Here is a 17,102-nt window from a genome sequence, read left to right as displayed (position 1 = left end):
CCCCTCCCTGCGGGTGTGGAAAATCAGGCGTTTACCCTCCCGGCAGCCAAGGCAACATCGTTTAGATCGTGGGGATCCCCGGCGGTGTAGAATGTGGGGGCTTGGGGGGCTCTCGGCAACTTTTTTATCCTTTATACGAGATAGCGTCATTGTAAGAGTTTCTTTCAAAATAGTAGCCCATGGTATAGTTCCAGCTGTGTGTCCAAGCAGTAAATGCAGCCAACTTCTCTGCATAAGACCTGCAGGGACCCCAGAGGTGACCGGCCCGCCCCCTGTTGGATGCTGCCAGGCCCCACAGGCCGTGGTGTGGGGGAGCCCGAAGGAAAGCTCACACAGCCCGGGCCCTAGTTGTTCTCCCCCTTCAGGGCCTTTCCTGAAGGGGATTGTGTTGGGAAGGAAAGGAGAAAAGAAGGAAGGGCCCCGCTTGGGAAGGGATGCCTTCCCCTCCACCTGCATCTGCCCAGTCCCCGGCCAGGAGTAGAGGCTTCACTTAGGCTGGCCCCTCAGGCTCTTCCCTACTCCTCCTCCTCACCAGAGACCACGGCAGCCAGCTGCTCCAGCCAGACCGCTCGGCCAGGCTCCTGCCAGGCTGCTTCTCTCCAGTTCCGCCCTCGGGCCCTGCCTGCTCACCAGCTCCATCGGAAGGGGGGAGAAGGGAGGGAACTCTTCCTCCCCAGCCTACTCTCCCCGTGAGACTTTGGGGGGGGGGGGGTAGCCCAGGCTCTGGACAACCACCAGATGGCCCCTGGCCCCACTTCTTCCCAAGGGAGCACTAGGAAGCCGTTTGCCGTGCCTGGGGCTGGCTGTCTGTCCAGGCAGCCCCTCTAACCTTTACTAATCCCTTTCCTTCCTCCTCTGTGGTGGCTTCTCCCCTCCCCCGCCACGGTCTCTTACTCCCGATGGACCTTCTCAGGTCTGCCTTGCCAGCGCCGCTAAGCAGGGTGCTTCTTGACCTCCCAGACTGGCAAGACTCACAGCGCCAGAGTGGTCATTGATTTGTTTGTTTCTTCCTTTCTTTTTTTTTTTTGTCTGCAAAGTGGTCATAGTAGCATCAAACTTGAACCTAGCCCAAATGAAAGGCCAGCAACGGCTCTCACGATCGCGAGCCCCTGCCAGCTCTGAGGCTTGTGGCACCAAAGCCTTCTCCGTGTTCCCACACACCGCCGGGCCAGGCACCAGGCAGGAAGCGCCCCTGCAGAACCTGGGCCACGTAGATGTGCGCCTTCCCTGAGCAAAACACACCGGAAGGGCATGACCAGAAATGCTGGCGTAGTGGCCTGTGGGCCTGGGCGTGAGTTTGCTCGTTTTCCCCTCCCTGCCTGGAGGGGCTTGTAAACTAGGTGCCCATGCCCCACCCCCCACAAAAAGCGTGATTTTTTTTTTGTTGTTCCCTTTAACACTTTTTATGAGAGAAAGAGAAGAAAAGCGTAGCATGCAGATAGCTTTATGGCTTTCAAAGGAAGCATTTACTCCATTCACCTCAGGCTAATGGACGTCCCTCCCCAAAAACCACAGCAATAAAGTGCTTGACTGAAAGTATGATTGTTCTTGTTTTCAGGGAATAGAACAATTGAAAAAGGAAGAGAGAAGATGGGCTAAAAAAACAAAATGGATGAACATGAAAGCCGTTTTTGGCCACCCCTTCTCTCTAGGCTGGGCCAGCCCCTTTGCCACGCCAGACCAAGGGAAGGCAGACCCATACCAGTATGTGGTCTGAAGGACCCTGACCAGCATTGCCCCTCAGACACAAACCACATCACAGCACTACCGTCCCATCCGTCCTCATGAATGTTTAAATTGAAAAAGCAAAACAACTATTCTAAAACTTTTTTTTTTTTTTTACATCTCAAGTAAAATGGCTGAGCATTGCAGAGAAAAAAAAAATGTCCCCATGTTTTATTTTTAAAAGATCATCCTTTCTATTTTTTGGTGACCGAAGCTGCTCTTTTTCTCCCCCCCTTTTTTAAAATCACTTCTCTGGCCTCTGGTTTCCTCTCTGCTGTCTGTCTGGCATGACTAACGTGGAGGGTGCTGTCTCCGGGCCAAGCCCACCTCTACTAACTGAGTGAGACTTAACACCGGTACGCGGATGGACCGGCCCGGACGCCCAGTTGGGGATGCGTAGGAGAGGCAGGAAGGCCATGACCTCCCACTGCCCAGGAGGCGGTGGCAGGCAGCCCGATGGGACTTAAAACCTCACCGAAGACACCAAAAGAGGGGCAGGATCAGGGCTGGAGCCCTAAGACGGGCCCTTGACACGGCGGCCTCATCCCCCACGTGGACACGGTTTGCCTCCTCGCACGCCATGGGATTGGGGTGCTTAGAGTGACTTTTGGGGGGAGGGTGGTGGGATCAAAGGGGTTTCATTTGTATTCTGAATCACCAATTATATTCCCGCTGATTATTTGGACGAATGTGAAGGAGAGAAGTTTTTCCAGTTCAAAATGCCTTACACAGTCAAAAGGAGAAAAAAAATCACGCGATTTCAGGTTTCCTTTGTGTGATTACTCTTAGCACCTGCCCTCTCCCCTGTCCTAGCAAGGTGTCAGTTAAGCGGCAATGATGCTGAGTGACAGAGTGACACAGCACAGTCCCCAAGCGCCCAGCCCCGTCGTCAACCACCCCCCTCCCCCGAACCCATTTTGTAAATCACTAAAGTGGGCTCCCTTTCTGATATTTTAGACACATAAATGTACACGTACCCACGTCTTCTCTGTATTTTAACCTGGGAGGCTGTCGTCTTGGCCTGGGGCTGCCCACGATGCGGGGGCGACATTACAGCCCCCAGACTTTGGAAAGCTGGCAGACGGCCACCCCTGCTCCCCGGAATCATCAATCGGCTGGCACCGGGGACTGAGGAGCGTTTCCACCTGGAGGCACTTCCTGTGTGAAACCCCATTTAAAAGAGGAAGGCCTGAAGATAGCGGGGAGATGAGACGGGGACGGGGAGTGCCCGCCGCAAATGCAGAAATCACAGACATCTGAGCGCTGACCATCTGTGAATCCGTACACGTGGATTTGGTTTTTGTTTTTGTTTTTGTTTTTGTTTTTGTTTTTGTTTTTTTTAAGTGATCACCACGAAGCTCCTTTTTTAGCTTGTGCTTGGGGAGGGGCGGGGGTAAAGGTTATTAAGCCCAATCAGGATAGGGAGGAAATTCCTCTAGCCTATGTGATTTTCCATGAACAGTAAGTGGAGCGTGCTGCCTCTCTTCGATTCTGTCCGTGCTTCCACATGGAAACAAAAATGCAATAAAATTTTTCCAAAACCTGTTCTCCTTGAGCCGTGCTCTCTCACCTTGTTCCCTTCCGGGAGAGCCCTGGCGGGGCCTTCATTCCATTGCTCTTAAAGGATCTTTATCTCTGCTGCTCTTGAGCGAGGTTTCGGCCGTGTTGTTTTTAAAGGACGCTAGGCACCCCGCTCTTGACCAAGCCTGCCCCTGGGCCTTGGCTCTGGCTTTCGGCAGCCTGAATCCCTCATATGCTCCTGGGCTACAGAAGTCTTCAAGTCTGCAGACTTTGCTTAGTCCCACGCGTGGGGAAGAGGCGCGTCGGCCGCTGCCCACCCAGCAGAAAGCAGAGTCGGGCCAGGGGAAGTCGCCGAAAACCTCCACGGACAGTGCCAGTGCTTCGGGGAGTTCCTCATCCCCCGTCCCACGTGAGCCGCGACCCTTCCCCAAGCCAGTCAACTCTGCCTTGACTCTCCTATGCACTTGATGTTTGCTAGAAGTCAGGGCTGAGATCTGAAGCGGGTTGGGTTTTTATTTTAAGCAGTTTTAAAAAAAAAATTTTTTTTTTTAATATTTGAGAGAGAGAGAGAGAGGAGCATGAGTAGGGGAGGGGCAGAGTGCGACAGACACGGAATCCGGAGCAGGCTCCAGACTCTGAGCTGTCAGCACAGAGCCTGACGTGGAGCTCGAACCCACGGGCTGGGAGATCGTGACCTGAGCCGAAGTAGGATGCTTAACCGACTGAACCACCCAGGCGCCCCTGAAGTGGTTTTTTTTTAATGCTCTGTTTAAATCTCATTTATAGCATTTGTTTCCTACAGGCTTTTTTCCCTTCCTTCCTTCCTTCCTAACAGTTCCCTGAAGTGTGTGAAGAAGTGTCTCTGACCTGCTCCCTCCCCTCAGGGATCCATCCCGTGGGAGGCATTGCTGCCTTTCTGGTCCTCCCTGCTGGGGGTATATTTTTTAAGTATTTGGTTGCCCTCCTAACACTCCATCTTCAAGGCTTTTTTTTTTTTAAGTGACCCAGGTTGGTTCTTTTCCCCATGGAATTTCTTTTTTTTTTTTTTTTTTTTTTTAATTTTTTTTTCAACGTTTTTTATTTATTTTTGGGACAGACAGAGAGAGACAGAGCATGAACGGGGGAGGGGCAGAGAGAGAGGGAGACACAGAATCGGAAACAGGCTCCAGGCTCCGAGCCATCAGCCCAGAGCCTGACGCGGGGCTCGAACTCACGGACCGCGAGATCGTGACCTGGCTGAAGTCGGACGCTTAACCGACTGCGCCACCCAGGCGCCCCTCCCCATGGAATTTCTAAGGAATGCAGCAGATAGTGCTGAAAATGTATTGATTTTTTTTTTTTTTTTGAGTCCTAAGAATAGAAATTCATCCTTTAAACCTGAGCCTAGTATGCATATCCTCCCCAGAGAAAAAGGCTGCTTTTGACAGCCTTTTCCCGTATGATTCTACCTCTGGGCTTTGACGAGCCCTTGGGCTGAAAGAAGGAACGTTCCCAGGCTCTTCAGCCAGAGAGATATGCTGCTCTCAGCACATAGGAATATCCCAAGACTCCCGGTGGATTTCCTAGTTCACGTTCATGGAGATGGAAGACAGTTTTCCGGGAGTTATTAACTAGGGAACGAACGCGGCTGTCGTTGGGAGCAGAGTGACTGGTCCGCAGCCTGGCGTCCGCACTGGAAGAAGCGATCCCCGCCGAGCTCTCGGCATTCCCAGACGGCTGAGGACACAGGACGTGTCTCCCCACAAAAGCGGCCCAGCTTTTGGCTCTGACGGCGCCGGATGGCACGCACTTGCGAAATGGGTCTGTAGCAGCCGTGGTCTTTCGGAGTGGGGGCCCTGGAGAGTGGCCGGGAACAACCAAGGAAGGTGAGGTGGCCGGCTGGATTGGGTGACTCCCTCCCACCTGTGACCTCAGGTTTGTGCCCATAGCAACCGGACTGACCGTGCAAAAGGCCTGCGTCCGGGCAGATCTCTGCCTACGTGCCCGGGCTGGGTGACCTTGTGCCCACGAAGCGAGCTTGGGCAGCCGTGCGTGTGTCACATCCCCTGCTAGTCACACCGTCTCATCTCTGGAACACTTTATCTTGGAAGAACCAAAAGTCGGGCACCCGGAATCACCCCTTCTTGCTCATTCTGGCTCGGCCGCTGAGAAAGTTACGACCCCCCTTCCTGTTGCAGGGATCTTTCCGATGAGGGAAGTTAAGAAATGTTTATTAACCACCCATGTGACCTGAGCATCCCACAGAAACCCCGGACTTCAGGAGGCCACCTTGGGCTCTCCCAGCCAGGCTAACAGGCTTTTAGCTTCTCCCATCTCACGGCTTGTGGTGCATCGGCCAGACGGGTGAGCCAGCCAGTGGAGCCAGGGGGTCTCAATATAGAGGGCGCCCTTAAATACCAAAGAAATGTGAAGAGACGAAGATTTTGCCAGAATCCCTCTCAAGAATCTTCCTGCTGGCGGTGCCCCGAGGCAGTGCTGGTCTGGTCCCCAGACCAGCAGCATCCGCATCACCTAAGAACTTGTTAGAAATGCCCATGCTGAGGCCCCAGCCCAGATCCTACCCAGTCGGAAACTCTCGGGGCCGGGCCCAGCGATCTGGATTTCACAAGCCCTCCACGCGACTGGGACACACGCTCAAGACTGAGAGTCCACTTGGGGCACGCGGGGGTCACCCCCGAGGTGGTCGGCCCCTGGTGCCTGCCGACGATACGGTCCCATGTGGTGCTGGGTGGGGCGTGCTGACCGGAAGCCCCTCTCCCCTCACGACCCACAGCCTCCCCAACCAATGAATGCTGAGCAGACGGGAAAAGTCTCTCTTGGAAGGGGAGCCAGGCTACTAGTCTGTCCAGCGGCCTTTCCGCACATTTCATCTGTCCGACTGGGTTCTGCTCCAAGGGGTCCATAGGATAGAAGGACTTCACGGTGACACGGAAACAGGCCGCTGGCCAGTGTACTCTCCCCAGCCCCAGACCTCATTGGTGACCAAGAAAGTCATTGGTGACCTGCCCATCGTGAGTACTCTAGCAAATCCGAGTGGCCGCCGGGGGAAGGCACGTGTTCTCCCAGGGATGTGAGGACGCCCCAGATTTCTGCTGCTGTAGTGTAGTCTGGTAACCACGTCCTTCCTGTGTGACTTTGGGCACTTACGCCTCCATCTCTTCTGTAAAACCGGGGAGCTTGTCCAAATCGCAAGGTTGCGGTGAGGATTACGCGAGGGTCGTGAATGTCAGCGTGACGATGGCTTTCGTAGATGTTGGCTCCGTTAGACCTCTGCTGTTTCAAAGCGCGCTCACAACTGTTGGTGATCTGTGAGATGGGTTCATTGGGGTTCGCCGCGGCAGTTTTTAAAAAAATAAACATAAAAATGCATTACAGTTGTAGAATCACGTGTGGTTTCGTGGAACTTTGCGGGGGGCGGCGCCGGGCCGCACAGCAAAGCATCACGTGTTGCGGGTCGCGGTCGAAAGATGTGAACCACAGATGCGGCGAGAGCGATCGGACCGTCTAACGAGGAGGGCGCGAGGCATGGGCAGCAGCGGCTCCGACTTTCTCCATCCGATGATGTGGGGAGCAGGGGGACAATGAGCTTTTGCTCTGTGGGCCTCAGTTGAGTCTTTACTTCCTCAGTTGAGTCTCTGCCTTCCTTGGGAGCCTTAGTCCTGGTACATTCAATGTGGGACCTGGGTGGGTTTGCTTGCAGATGACAGTTCACGTGTCTTCCCGGCCGAGGGGGCCCAAAAGCCCCCAGTCACACGCTCCCTCCTAGACATGCTGGCGTTAGCCGTTGCCCCAGAACCAGGAATCGACCACTCTTGTCCGCTTGAGCCTGAAGTGGGTATTACTGTCGCCTCTGCAGACCTCCAGCTTAAGAACTCTGCCTTCGGGACGCCCCGAAACCCACACAAAACTCAAAATCGAGTCCTACCGGGAAAAAGAAACCCCATTGGCCCCTCCTGAGCCAGACCCTCGGGCCTCACTGTAGGCATCAGATTTGTTTGGAATATTTGCTTCTGTCCAGACTCAGGGCTGACACACCTGGATGTCGGGAACTTTATCTGGTGGACAGGCCGGGCGCTGGGTGGAATTTGTTTTACGAGCTTGGAGAAGAGATTGTGCGGAGTCCGGAGTGTTCGCCTGGGAACACACGGCTGGAACGGAACATAGTAATCCCGCTGGGCTCTCTTGCTTCATTTTCCTCTGTGGCTTTGCTCTGCCTTTGCAGTCAGCACGGGGAGAGTGAGAATTTGTAGTAGGATTGAAAACGCGTTGGGCAGAAGGAAGACGCTGGTTCTCGCCACGGCTCTGACGACCAGGACAAGCTTCGGCCGCCGTAAGGGCCTCTCAGAAACCTCTGGTTTTCCATCTGCCAAGTGTCACTACCAACGCCCACGTCCCCTCAGGGCGGTTGTAAGGATCCACAGTCGCGGCTTGGAGTGAGCCCAGTGTGGATACGGTACATCTGTCATTTCCGGGTGTCCCCTCTGTAGCCTGGCCTGCCTCATGATGATGCCTCAGCTTCCCTGACGTCATGCTTAAAATGCCTCTCTTGACCGGCCGCAAAGGATCGCAAAGTGGCGCGATCATTTGGTGACCCAAAGCAGGTCACCCTCGGTTGGCCATTGCTGCTTGTGCTGAATAAGGAGGCCTGGAGAGGGGCCAGTCCGTGAGCTGCACCACATCAGGTGCTCGTGACCGAAGGGAGGCCCCCTCAAAGGTTGTCAGCTGGGTCCGTGTCCTGAAATAGCTGCTCTGCTCTGATTGTAAAAGCAACACCTGCTCGTCGGTGAAACCTTGGAACGTGTGGAGAGTCCACAGAAAGAAACACAAACCATCTCACATCCCGTCCCCAAAGGTCCCATGATGTCCTGTGCAACTAACTTCTTTGTTCCCTTGTTAACCACGGGGACAGGATTTTCCAGTGCGACGTGAAGCTGTATTAGCCCCATTTTCCACGGCTGACTTAGCCATCGCTGTTGGACGTGTTGGCTGTTTGCAGCTTTTCACGCTGTAACTCAGTACTCGAGACCGTTGCTCACGTCTGTGCGTCTCAGATTTTTTAAACTTCTTCTTGTGAAAGAATTTCAGACTTACAAAAAAACTGGAAGACATAGCCCGAAGAGCTCCCCAGAACCCCTTCCGTCAGTTTTTCCAAATGTAAACATTTCATATAAGCATGATACAAATGCAGGAGGAACCTGGAAACGCATTGATATCATTAACTGATCTATATGCTTTATTCAGATTTCCCCAGGTGCCCCACTGAGACCCTTGTCTGTCCCAGGAGGCCACAGTTCATCCCTTGTCATGCTCTAGTCCAATCCGTGACATTCCTCAGGCTTTGTCTTTCGTGAACTTGACCCCCGTTTTTAATTTTTATTTTATTTTTATTAAGAAAATATTTTTAATATTTATTTTTGAGAGCAAGCGAGCGTGCATGCATGAGAGGGGGACAGAGGCTCCAAAGCGGGCTCCGTGCTGACAGCAGAGAGCTCAATGCAGGGCTCAGACTCACGAACCATGAGATCATGACACGACCTGAGCCAAAGTCAGACAACTGAACCACCCAGGCGCCCCGAACCCTTTTAAAAAAATGTTTATTTATTTGGAGGGGCGGCACAGAGAGAGAGAGAGAGAGAGAGAGAGGAAAGAATCCCAAGCAGCCTCCCGCGGTCAGCACAAAGCTCCATCTCATGAACCATAAGCCGAAATCAAGAGTCAGACCCTTGGCCGACTGAGCCACCCAGGCGCCCTGTGACCCCTTTTTGTCAATTGAGGTGAAATTCACATAACATAAAATCAACCAATTTTGTGTGTGCAATTCAGTGGCATTTAGCACAGACCTACTTCTGTACACAGTCACCACTCTATCTGGTTCCAAAGCATTTCCATCAGACTTCGACCCTTTTGAAGGTTGGAGGTCACGTATTTGGTAGAATAGCCTTCAGTTTGCATTTGTCTGATGTTTTCTTGCAATTAGGTCAAGCTTATGCATTTCGGGCAGGGCCACCGGGGCGAGGTCCCGGGTATGTCTCGTCCTGAGGCCTATGACGTTGACACATCTCAGTGATGTTAACTTCGATTTGGGTAAGGTGACACCCGCAAAACATTCCCTCACTGTAAAGTTACTGGTCCGCCCTTTGTAATTAGCAGCTTACGAGCAGATTCTTTAAACTACAGTCTTTTTCAAAAGCCAAGACACTGAAATCTGTGAGATGGGGTGGGAAGAAAGAGTGCTGGAGGAGAACTGGCCCGCAGGATGGGGCGGAGCTCAGTCTAGGCGTGCCTCAGTTTCTCTTTCCACATAATAGAAGGGATCATTCCGGTTATGTGAGGCTCTTGTGTGGAGAGCAGGAGGAAACCTAGAACGAGGTACTCAGGGATCATTCCGAGGTGGAATGAGGCGTGTGAATGAGCAGGGCCCGTGCCCGGCAAACCCGCAGCACATTCCCTGGGTTTCCGGAAGGGACGGAGAAGGCAGAGGCCCCAGTGCTAATGGTGGGGCTAAAGGCCTTTGTGGAGGGTGCTGTGGCCTGAAGAGCTGGCCTGGCTGTGCCTTTAACTCCTGTGGGCTTTCCCCCTTACCCGACACCCTCTTTCTGTGGCCTGGCAGCTGAGTCGCCGCCGACGCCCAGAGGCAGGTGAGTGGGCAGCTTGGGAGCAGCGGCAGGGCGTGTCTGCGCATGAGTGGGGCCCGACGCCGGCCCGGGCCTCCCCACGGCGGCCCCGCGCGCCCCCGGCTGCCCGCCGCATGTTGGCACTAGCTATGCACACCCCCGCTTCCTCGGCCCCAGCGTCGTGTGTACCTGTGCTCTGCCCTTTCCGCCTGCATCCCTTCTTCGTGCTAAGTCGGCTGCACCTGCTGGGGGGGTGGGGGCGCGGCCCAGAATCCCCAGGGAGGGGTCGTCTCTCTAGGGCTCTCAGGGCAGATGCGACGTCACTCCTTGGCCCTGGGCCCCTGGGCGGCCTGGACTGACTTAAGGAGGCTGGGCGGGCCCCCAGCACCTGTGGGAGGAAAGGACAGAGGCCCGGGGCGGGGTGGGGGACACGGGCCAGCTCCCCAGGAAGGCCCTGCTTGCTGTGCCGCTCTCCACTGCTCTCTGCCTGCACCCCCTCCGTCCCTAGGGCCCCACAGCCCTGACCTGGCCCCGGCAGTCCGTGTCCCTCCGGCCCCCTCGCCCACGCCCTGGGCCTCCGTGCTCTGCCGTGCCGGGGCTGGGGGTGAGCTTGAGGGCGCAAGGCCGCACCACGCTGACCCTCTTTGTCCCGTTGTCCCTCCAGGGCATCGAGCGCCTCAAACGAAAGCACCAGCCCAGGGAGCGCAGGGCCAGCTGGAAGTCGGTAAAGGAGACCTTTGGTGGGGACTTCTCCCCGAACTGGTTCAACCCCTTCTCCCGACCATGCGACCCAGAGCCTCTCAGTGACAGGGACTGGGTGCGGCAGGTGGCCTCGCTGTCCGACATGGACAACACGGAGACGACAGAGGAGCAGTCGGAGGAGAGGAAGGATGAGGACTCTGTGGAGGTGATAGATGAGTGAAGCTGCCGTGGAGGGAGGGCCGGACACTGAGAAGCCGCTGGCGACCCCGGCTGCGGGTGTCATGGCCACGGCGTGTCGTGATGCGCCACCCTGCACCCCTGCACCCCACCGCTCCCTGCGGACCCCTCGCTGTCATCGCCAGCCCCTGTGCCCCCTCCTATCTCCCCAGGCCGGGGGGGGGTGCTGGCTGGAGGTGACGGGGGGACGAGAGACTCTCGGGGTCCATCTAAGAAGAGTCTGCCCAGAGCGGGATTGTCTGTTCTTCCAGAGGGTCCTTTGTGACCGGCACGGCCCGGCCAGCAAAGGACGCTCTAAACTGGGCAGCCCAGGGGCAGGGAGGAACTTGCCTTTGGATTTTCCTGGGATGTCTGTCTCTTCTTGGGAAGGTTGGCGCCCTGGCTCCTGACTTTTGAGAACAAAGGCCATGATGTTGTGACGGGACAGGGCAGGGCTGGCCTCGGGGCCTGGGGTAGACACTGACACCAGGAGAGACCAGCCTCGAAAGTTTGCAGAGGCCCAGCTGCTCCCAGAAAGGCTTCCCTGAGCCTGTCTACACAGAAGAAGGGCAGGGCTGCCACAGCAGCTGGCACGGGCCAGGCTGGGTCTGAGCAGGGCCCCATGCCCCATACTGGGCTGCGCGCACACACGTACGTGCGACACGTGCCCGGGGTTGGAAACACGGGTTCTGACTGTAACTGTGTCGGGACAGTGGCACCAAAACTCAGCTCCCTTTCCATCCCAAAGATGCTAGAATTGTCACGGAGCCGGGCGGCTTGGAGCCATCCTGCCTTGTGGCTACAGGTCTGTCCATTCACAGACAGGGACGGGGGAGAGGACCTATTCAGAGCTGCTGGGGACTCTCTGACCGCCCCTCTGAGAGCTTAATTAACTTTCCCTCTGGAGGGAGTCTAACAACCCAGTTGTGCAGAACTGACCAGAAATCTGGCCCCTGTGTTTTAGGCCAGGTCTCCTAAGATAGGGTCCAACTTGTCTCTCTGAAGGGTGGGTAGTGGCCAGGGCTTGCAGATGGATGGACCGGGAAGACCAGACAGATGCACAGACAGACTCACGAGCACACGTGCACACACACACACCGCACTTTGCCAGGATGAGCCTGGACCCCGGCCACTCCGTGTGAAGCCTGAAGTGTCCATGGCCATCACTGAAGGCCTTGGCAGGGGTCCTGGGGCTCTGAGACCCCATTCCAACAGGTGCCGAAGAGGCGTCTTCCACACAAAGTCCTACCGAAGGGTTCGGGTCTCAGTCTGGTGTTAAGAATGGATTCACCACCCCAACTCCCCTAAGTAAACCTTGGTTCTCTCTGGCCCATCGTCCCAGGGTCAGCGGGCACCAGCATGGGAGGAGGGCTCGGGCACCGAGGCACAGCCTGCCCGTGCCAGGTCTCTGTCCGGGGCTCCAGGCAGAAGAGCAGGAGCCCCTCCACCGCCCCCAGAGGGCCTATAGCCCCAGTTAAGTGGGGAAGAAGGTCAGAGTTTGGAGGCACAGCCCAGGTCGCTTAGGAAAGAAGCTTGTGGGAACCGTAGGAAAGAGGAGGGCCAGGCAGCGGCCTAGTTCTCAGGCAGCAACTGTGAAAGGCAGTGACTCTTGTCACAGAGAGACCCCCTGTCTGCAGTTAATGACCCACCAGGCCCCAAGGCTAACTGCTCAGAGGGGCTGGTGTTCACATAGCCACCTGTCTTAATCTCAGCTCAGAGCCCTTGGAAGATGTCCCGTGAGGGGGGTGATGGCAGGGCTCTCGCAGTGACAGAGCAACCGGAAAGGCCCGGACCTCCCACACCCAGGCTGTAGCCCTATCCTCTTGGTCCACATCAGCTTTAATATTTATTAATGACAACGTCAGGAGCCCTGGTCAGCTCCGAAGGCCGTTACCTCACACTCTGGGCAGGCCACGGCCACTTGCCACTTTGGGAGAGCCGTTCTAAGATCACAAGAGGCCTGCCATTTGCTGTCCTAGCCCGGAAGGCAGGCAGACTGCATACCAAAGACTGCACACTGCGGCATCACCCCTGGAGGGCAGTTAGAATAAGGGAAGAGGGTTCCCCGGTCGCTGCTGGCAGGCCCGTGCTCAGAGGGGTGTTGAAGCGCCTGCTCGGGGCCACTGGCCTGAAAGCAGAGGCACCCGGCAACCCCAAAGCCAGTTCTGTCTCTGGCTGTGGGAGACGTGTCACCTGCGGTCAGACTGGCCTCCCCAACGCGCGAGCTCCTCTCGTGCTGGCCCTCGGCCACGGCAGAGCCCGTTCTGGGGGTGCAGACGCGTCCGACCCTGAGCTCCCCCCACACCACTGACAGGCGGCCTGCCCTCCGCGGCGGCTGTCGACAGCATAACGCTGTGCTTGCCTCAAACTAACGGGATCGTAACTTGTCCACACATGACGAGGACCACGGGGAGGGAGGCTGGGCGCAAGCTTCCACCTCGTGCTCTGGAATAAAAAGCTCTTTGCTCGACCTTGGTGGCTGGAGTCTCCTGTCTTCGGCAGAAGATCCCGGTCAAGATCTCTGGGCAGTGTCCTCCCTCTTAGGGCAGCTCGAGGGCACCTCTAAGGAGGTCCCTTTTCTCCATTCCCAGTGTGGGACACAAGTGAATGTCACACACAGGCACCAAGTAATGCATGGAGAGTTACTACTCAGATCTCTCTGGGTCATCTCCTGGGTGGCATTTCCAGCAGAAGGAAAACTTACCTTTCTTTCTTTTTTTTTTTTTTTTACTATTTTTATTATTTTTTTAATGTTTATTCATTTTTTTTTTTAATTTTTTTTTAACGTTTATTTATTTTTGAGAGAGAGAGAGACAGAGCATGAATGGGGGAGGGGCAGAGAGAGAGAGGGAGACACAGAATCAGAAGCAGGCTCCAGGCTCGGAGCCATCAGCCCAGAGCCCGACGCGGGGCTCGAACTCACGGACCGTGAGATCGTGACCTGAGCTGAAGTCAGACGCTCAACCGACTGAGCCACCCAGGCGCCCCATTGTTTATTCATTTTTGAGAGAGAGACCAGGGGAGGAGCAGAGAGAGAGAGAGAGAGAGACAGGATCCAAAGTGAGTCCCGTACTGGCAGCAGAAAGCCTGATGTGGGGCTCGAACCATGAGATCATGACCTGAGCCAAAGTTGGACGCTCAACCAACTGAGCCACCCAGGCGCCCAGGAAAAGTTACCTTTCATGCATTTATCGAACAACTACTGTATGCCACGGAGGTGGGCATTTGGGGCAAGAGTGCCCAAGGTTGAGGGGTTTTGACTTTAGAAGCCAGGCCACTGCCCCTGAATGTCATGCAGATTACACACTAAAAGACACTCATTCAACACATGACTCAGCCAGAATGTGTCTGCTAGGGTTACAGCCTCTGAGAGAGGGGCGGGGCGTCCTGAATAAGGCTCAATAAAGAAGCCCGACCAGGGAGACCGAGGGGCTCAGTCGATTGAGCATCCCACTCAGCTCAGGTCATGATCTCACAGTTCGTGGGTTCGAGCCAGCGTCATGCTCTGTGCTGAGCCTGCTTGGGATTCTTTCTCTCTCTGCCCCTCCCCTGCTTGCTCTCTCTCTCAAATAAGTATTAAAAAAGAGAAAAAAAGAAAGCCCAACCTCTCAAGAGGCCCTTGGCCCGGGAAATTCAGAGGATCAGATGGCTCCCCAAGGGCCCACGTGATGCCCAGCACAAGATACTTTAAGAAACTTGTTGGCAGAAAGAAGAAAATGACCCAGGGGACCACACAGTCATCTTGAAGCAGAGTTTTAATTAAAAGCATATTGATCATCTGAGCAAGTCTCTGGAGGGCACAACACCAAGGAGCACCTTCGGTGAACGAAGAAGGGCTTTCAGTCCACACGAGGAGGTACCTCCTCCCGGGAAGACGAACCTGCCCCCCACCCCAGAACAGACCCCCGCTCAAGGGAAGGGGGACCTGCTGGCCACGGGGTCTCCCTCCCCTGCGCCTGCCCAAGGCTCCCAAGCTGGGCCGGCCCACGCCCTGCAAGAGCTCGTCTGCAGACCTGGGCGCCTCAGGGTGGGCTCCTGAACGGCCTGCTGGCCATGCTTCCAGACCCACTGGGGCACGGGTGGGCAAGGTGGGAGGCTTCAAGTGGGTGCCCCTTGGGGGGTATCTGCTTTACCCCAAGGTCAGGAAAGGGCACCTTGTTTGTTTGTTTTTTAATGTTTATTTTGTTGAGAGAGAGAGAGAACGAGTTGGGGAAGAGCAGAAGGGGACAGAAGATCCCAAGAGGGCTCTGAGCTGTCAGCACAGAGCCCGATGCGGGGCTCAAACTCGCGAACCTTGAGAACAAGACCTGAGCCAAAATCAAGAGTCAGCCGCTTAACCGACTGAGCCACCCAGGGGCCCCCAAGGGGCACCTTGTTTAAAATGCTCTTCTCCCAGGCTACTCAAAGTTGGAATCCCCTTGACTGACCTGATCTTTCTGCGCCCTGAGGTGGAGGCCCCCAGGGTCCCAAAGGCAGCGTTAGTCCCGGGGAGCAGTGGATGGGGAGGACCCAGGCGTGCTGGAGTAAACGGTACTTGCTGGGCCGAGAGGGGCTGGAGCGTAGAAGATGGAACCGAAGCAGCAGATCCGGCAAATTCACAAGCCGGCCTGGGGCCCCCACCCGTGGCCGTTCCCCCGTGAGGCCTTCCTGCAAAGGGGAGCACGTCCCTTCATTCAGTGCAGATTCCCAGCCTCCACCGCTGGGGGCAAGGGCACCGGTCCAGGACGCTGCCTCTACGCACACCTCCAGCTGATCTGCTTGTGGAAAATACTGCATTTCAGGAGCAGTGGACACCTGTGTACAACTTGGGTCAGTCTCTGGGAGCGGTTGGGGCCTCCACGAGTCTTGGGGGTGGGGAGGGTCTGGAGACTGGGTTTGTGCTGGAAGATTCCTGGCAGAGGGAGGAAAGGGAGGGAGGGGGCGGGCCCCTACCCGACAGGGTCTGCAGCTTCTCTCCTCTCGCTCCGGTGGGTGTCCTCTCTGAGGTTCTTCTCACGTCGTGGGCTGGATCATAGGTGGATTCAGTGCGAGCTGGGGTGGGGACCCCACGCTCTCAGCACAGAAATGCCAGGCGGGGTGAGCAGCGACTGGGGGTGCTGGGAGCCCCACTCCTGGGGCCTCTCCCCTCCTCTCCCTCCTGGTGTCCTGCCGACCTGTGCTCAGGGTCCCGGAGAACACGTGTAAAGCCTAGGGCACCGCCCGCCCACAGGTACCAGCCAGGCGCCTCTGGTAGCTCCCGGACCAATTCCTGGCGAGCATGTCCATCTGACGCACGCGTGAGGGGTGGGCATCAGCGTCCACCCCAGTGGCACAAGGGGTTGCCAGCCCAGCCTGGCACCCCCGCCCAGTGTGGCTCCCCAGAGCATCGCAGAACACATGGAGGGCATGGCCTGTCCGGACGCGCAGGGCGCCCAGGAGGGCCTGTGCACACACTCACCATGTGACCTGGGACAGATGCTCACGTTCTGTGCCTCAGTTTCCTCCTCCGTGAAATGGTGATCGTTAAAATGTTTATACCTATTTGGGCATCTTCTATTTTGGAAATTAACTGGGAGTGGCCCGCATCTCTCCCAAACCCTGATTGCGTCCCGGCTGGACATTCTTCCACTTTATGGAAACCAGAGAAAGGGCAAAGCCACTTGAGTCCCTCTTTTATTATTATTCTTTTATGTTTATTTTTGAGAGTGAGAGAGGCAGAGCATGAGTGGGGGAGGGGCAGAGAGAGAGAGAGAGGGAAACGCAGAATCGGAAGCAGGCTCCAGGCTCTGAGATGTCAGCACAGAGCCCCACGTGGGGCTCGAACCCACGAAGTGTGAGATCATGACCTGAGCCGAAGTCGGATGCTCAACCGAGAAAGCCACCCAGGTGCCCTGAGTTCCTCTTTGAAAAGCACTTACAACAGTGCACGACACATAGTAAGTGCTATATAAATGCAAAAATAAATGAGCAGAGGGCCCTAATGTAGACTTTTGACGTAATCTCTAAAAAAGGCTGTACAGGCAAGTACAGGACTAAAATGACACTTGTCACAAATCTCTGAACCCGTGGCCTGGGTTCGACCACACTCCTCCCCCTTCTGTCCAGAGCATGAAAGTTCTTTGCAAACTCCATCAGGCCTGGTGAAAACCACAGTCACGCTTCCCTCTGTCTCCTGAATATTAAAGACACCAGTTTATGGGGCGTCTGGGTGGCTCAGTCAGTTTAGTGTCCGACTCTTGGTTTCAGCTCAGGTCATGATCTCACAGCTTCGTGGGCTCGAGCCCTGAGTCGGGCTGTGCACTGCCAGCTCGGAGCCTGCTTGGGATTCTCTCTCTCTGCCCTTCC

The 17,102-nt window shown here is 55.8% G+C and overlaps 1 protein-coding gene across 9 annotated transcripts in view; it reads left to right on the top strand.

Annotated features, from left to right (window-relative positions):
- Positions 1-13,267, top strand: part of ZDHHC3 (zinc finger DHHC-type palmitoyltransferase 3) — a 60,067-nt gene extending 46,800 nt beyond the window's left edge. For 4 of the 9 annotated variants that reach the window (XM_042929062.1, XM_042929064.1, XM_042929059.1 and 1 more), the window contains one exon: positions 1,559-1,870. In XM_042929062.1, coding sequence (XP_042784996.1) covers positions 1,559-1,717 — 159 coding nt within the window. In that variant the 3' untranslated portion in view covers positions 1,718-1,870. Of the gene's footprint in view, positions 1-535; positions 1,386-1,558; positions 1,871-2,682; positions 3,284-10,524 lie in introns of those variants that run through there. The other 5 variants (XM_042929054.1, XM_042929063.1, XM_042929060.1 and 2 more) reach the window with 5 other exon arrangements.
- Positions 13,268-17,102: the final 3,835 nt, after the last annotated feature.

Source organism: Panthera leo, chromosome A2 (assembly GCF_018350215.1).
Source record: "Panthera leo isolate Ple1 chromosome A2, P.leo_Ple1_pat1.1, whole genome shotgun sequence".
Classification (NCBI taxonomy): Eukaryota; Metazoa; Chordata; class Mammalia; order Carnivora; family Felidae; genus Panthera; species Panthera leo.
Note: the sequence above shows the minus strand (reverse complement) of the source record. Positions and strands in the feature narration are given on the sequence as shown.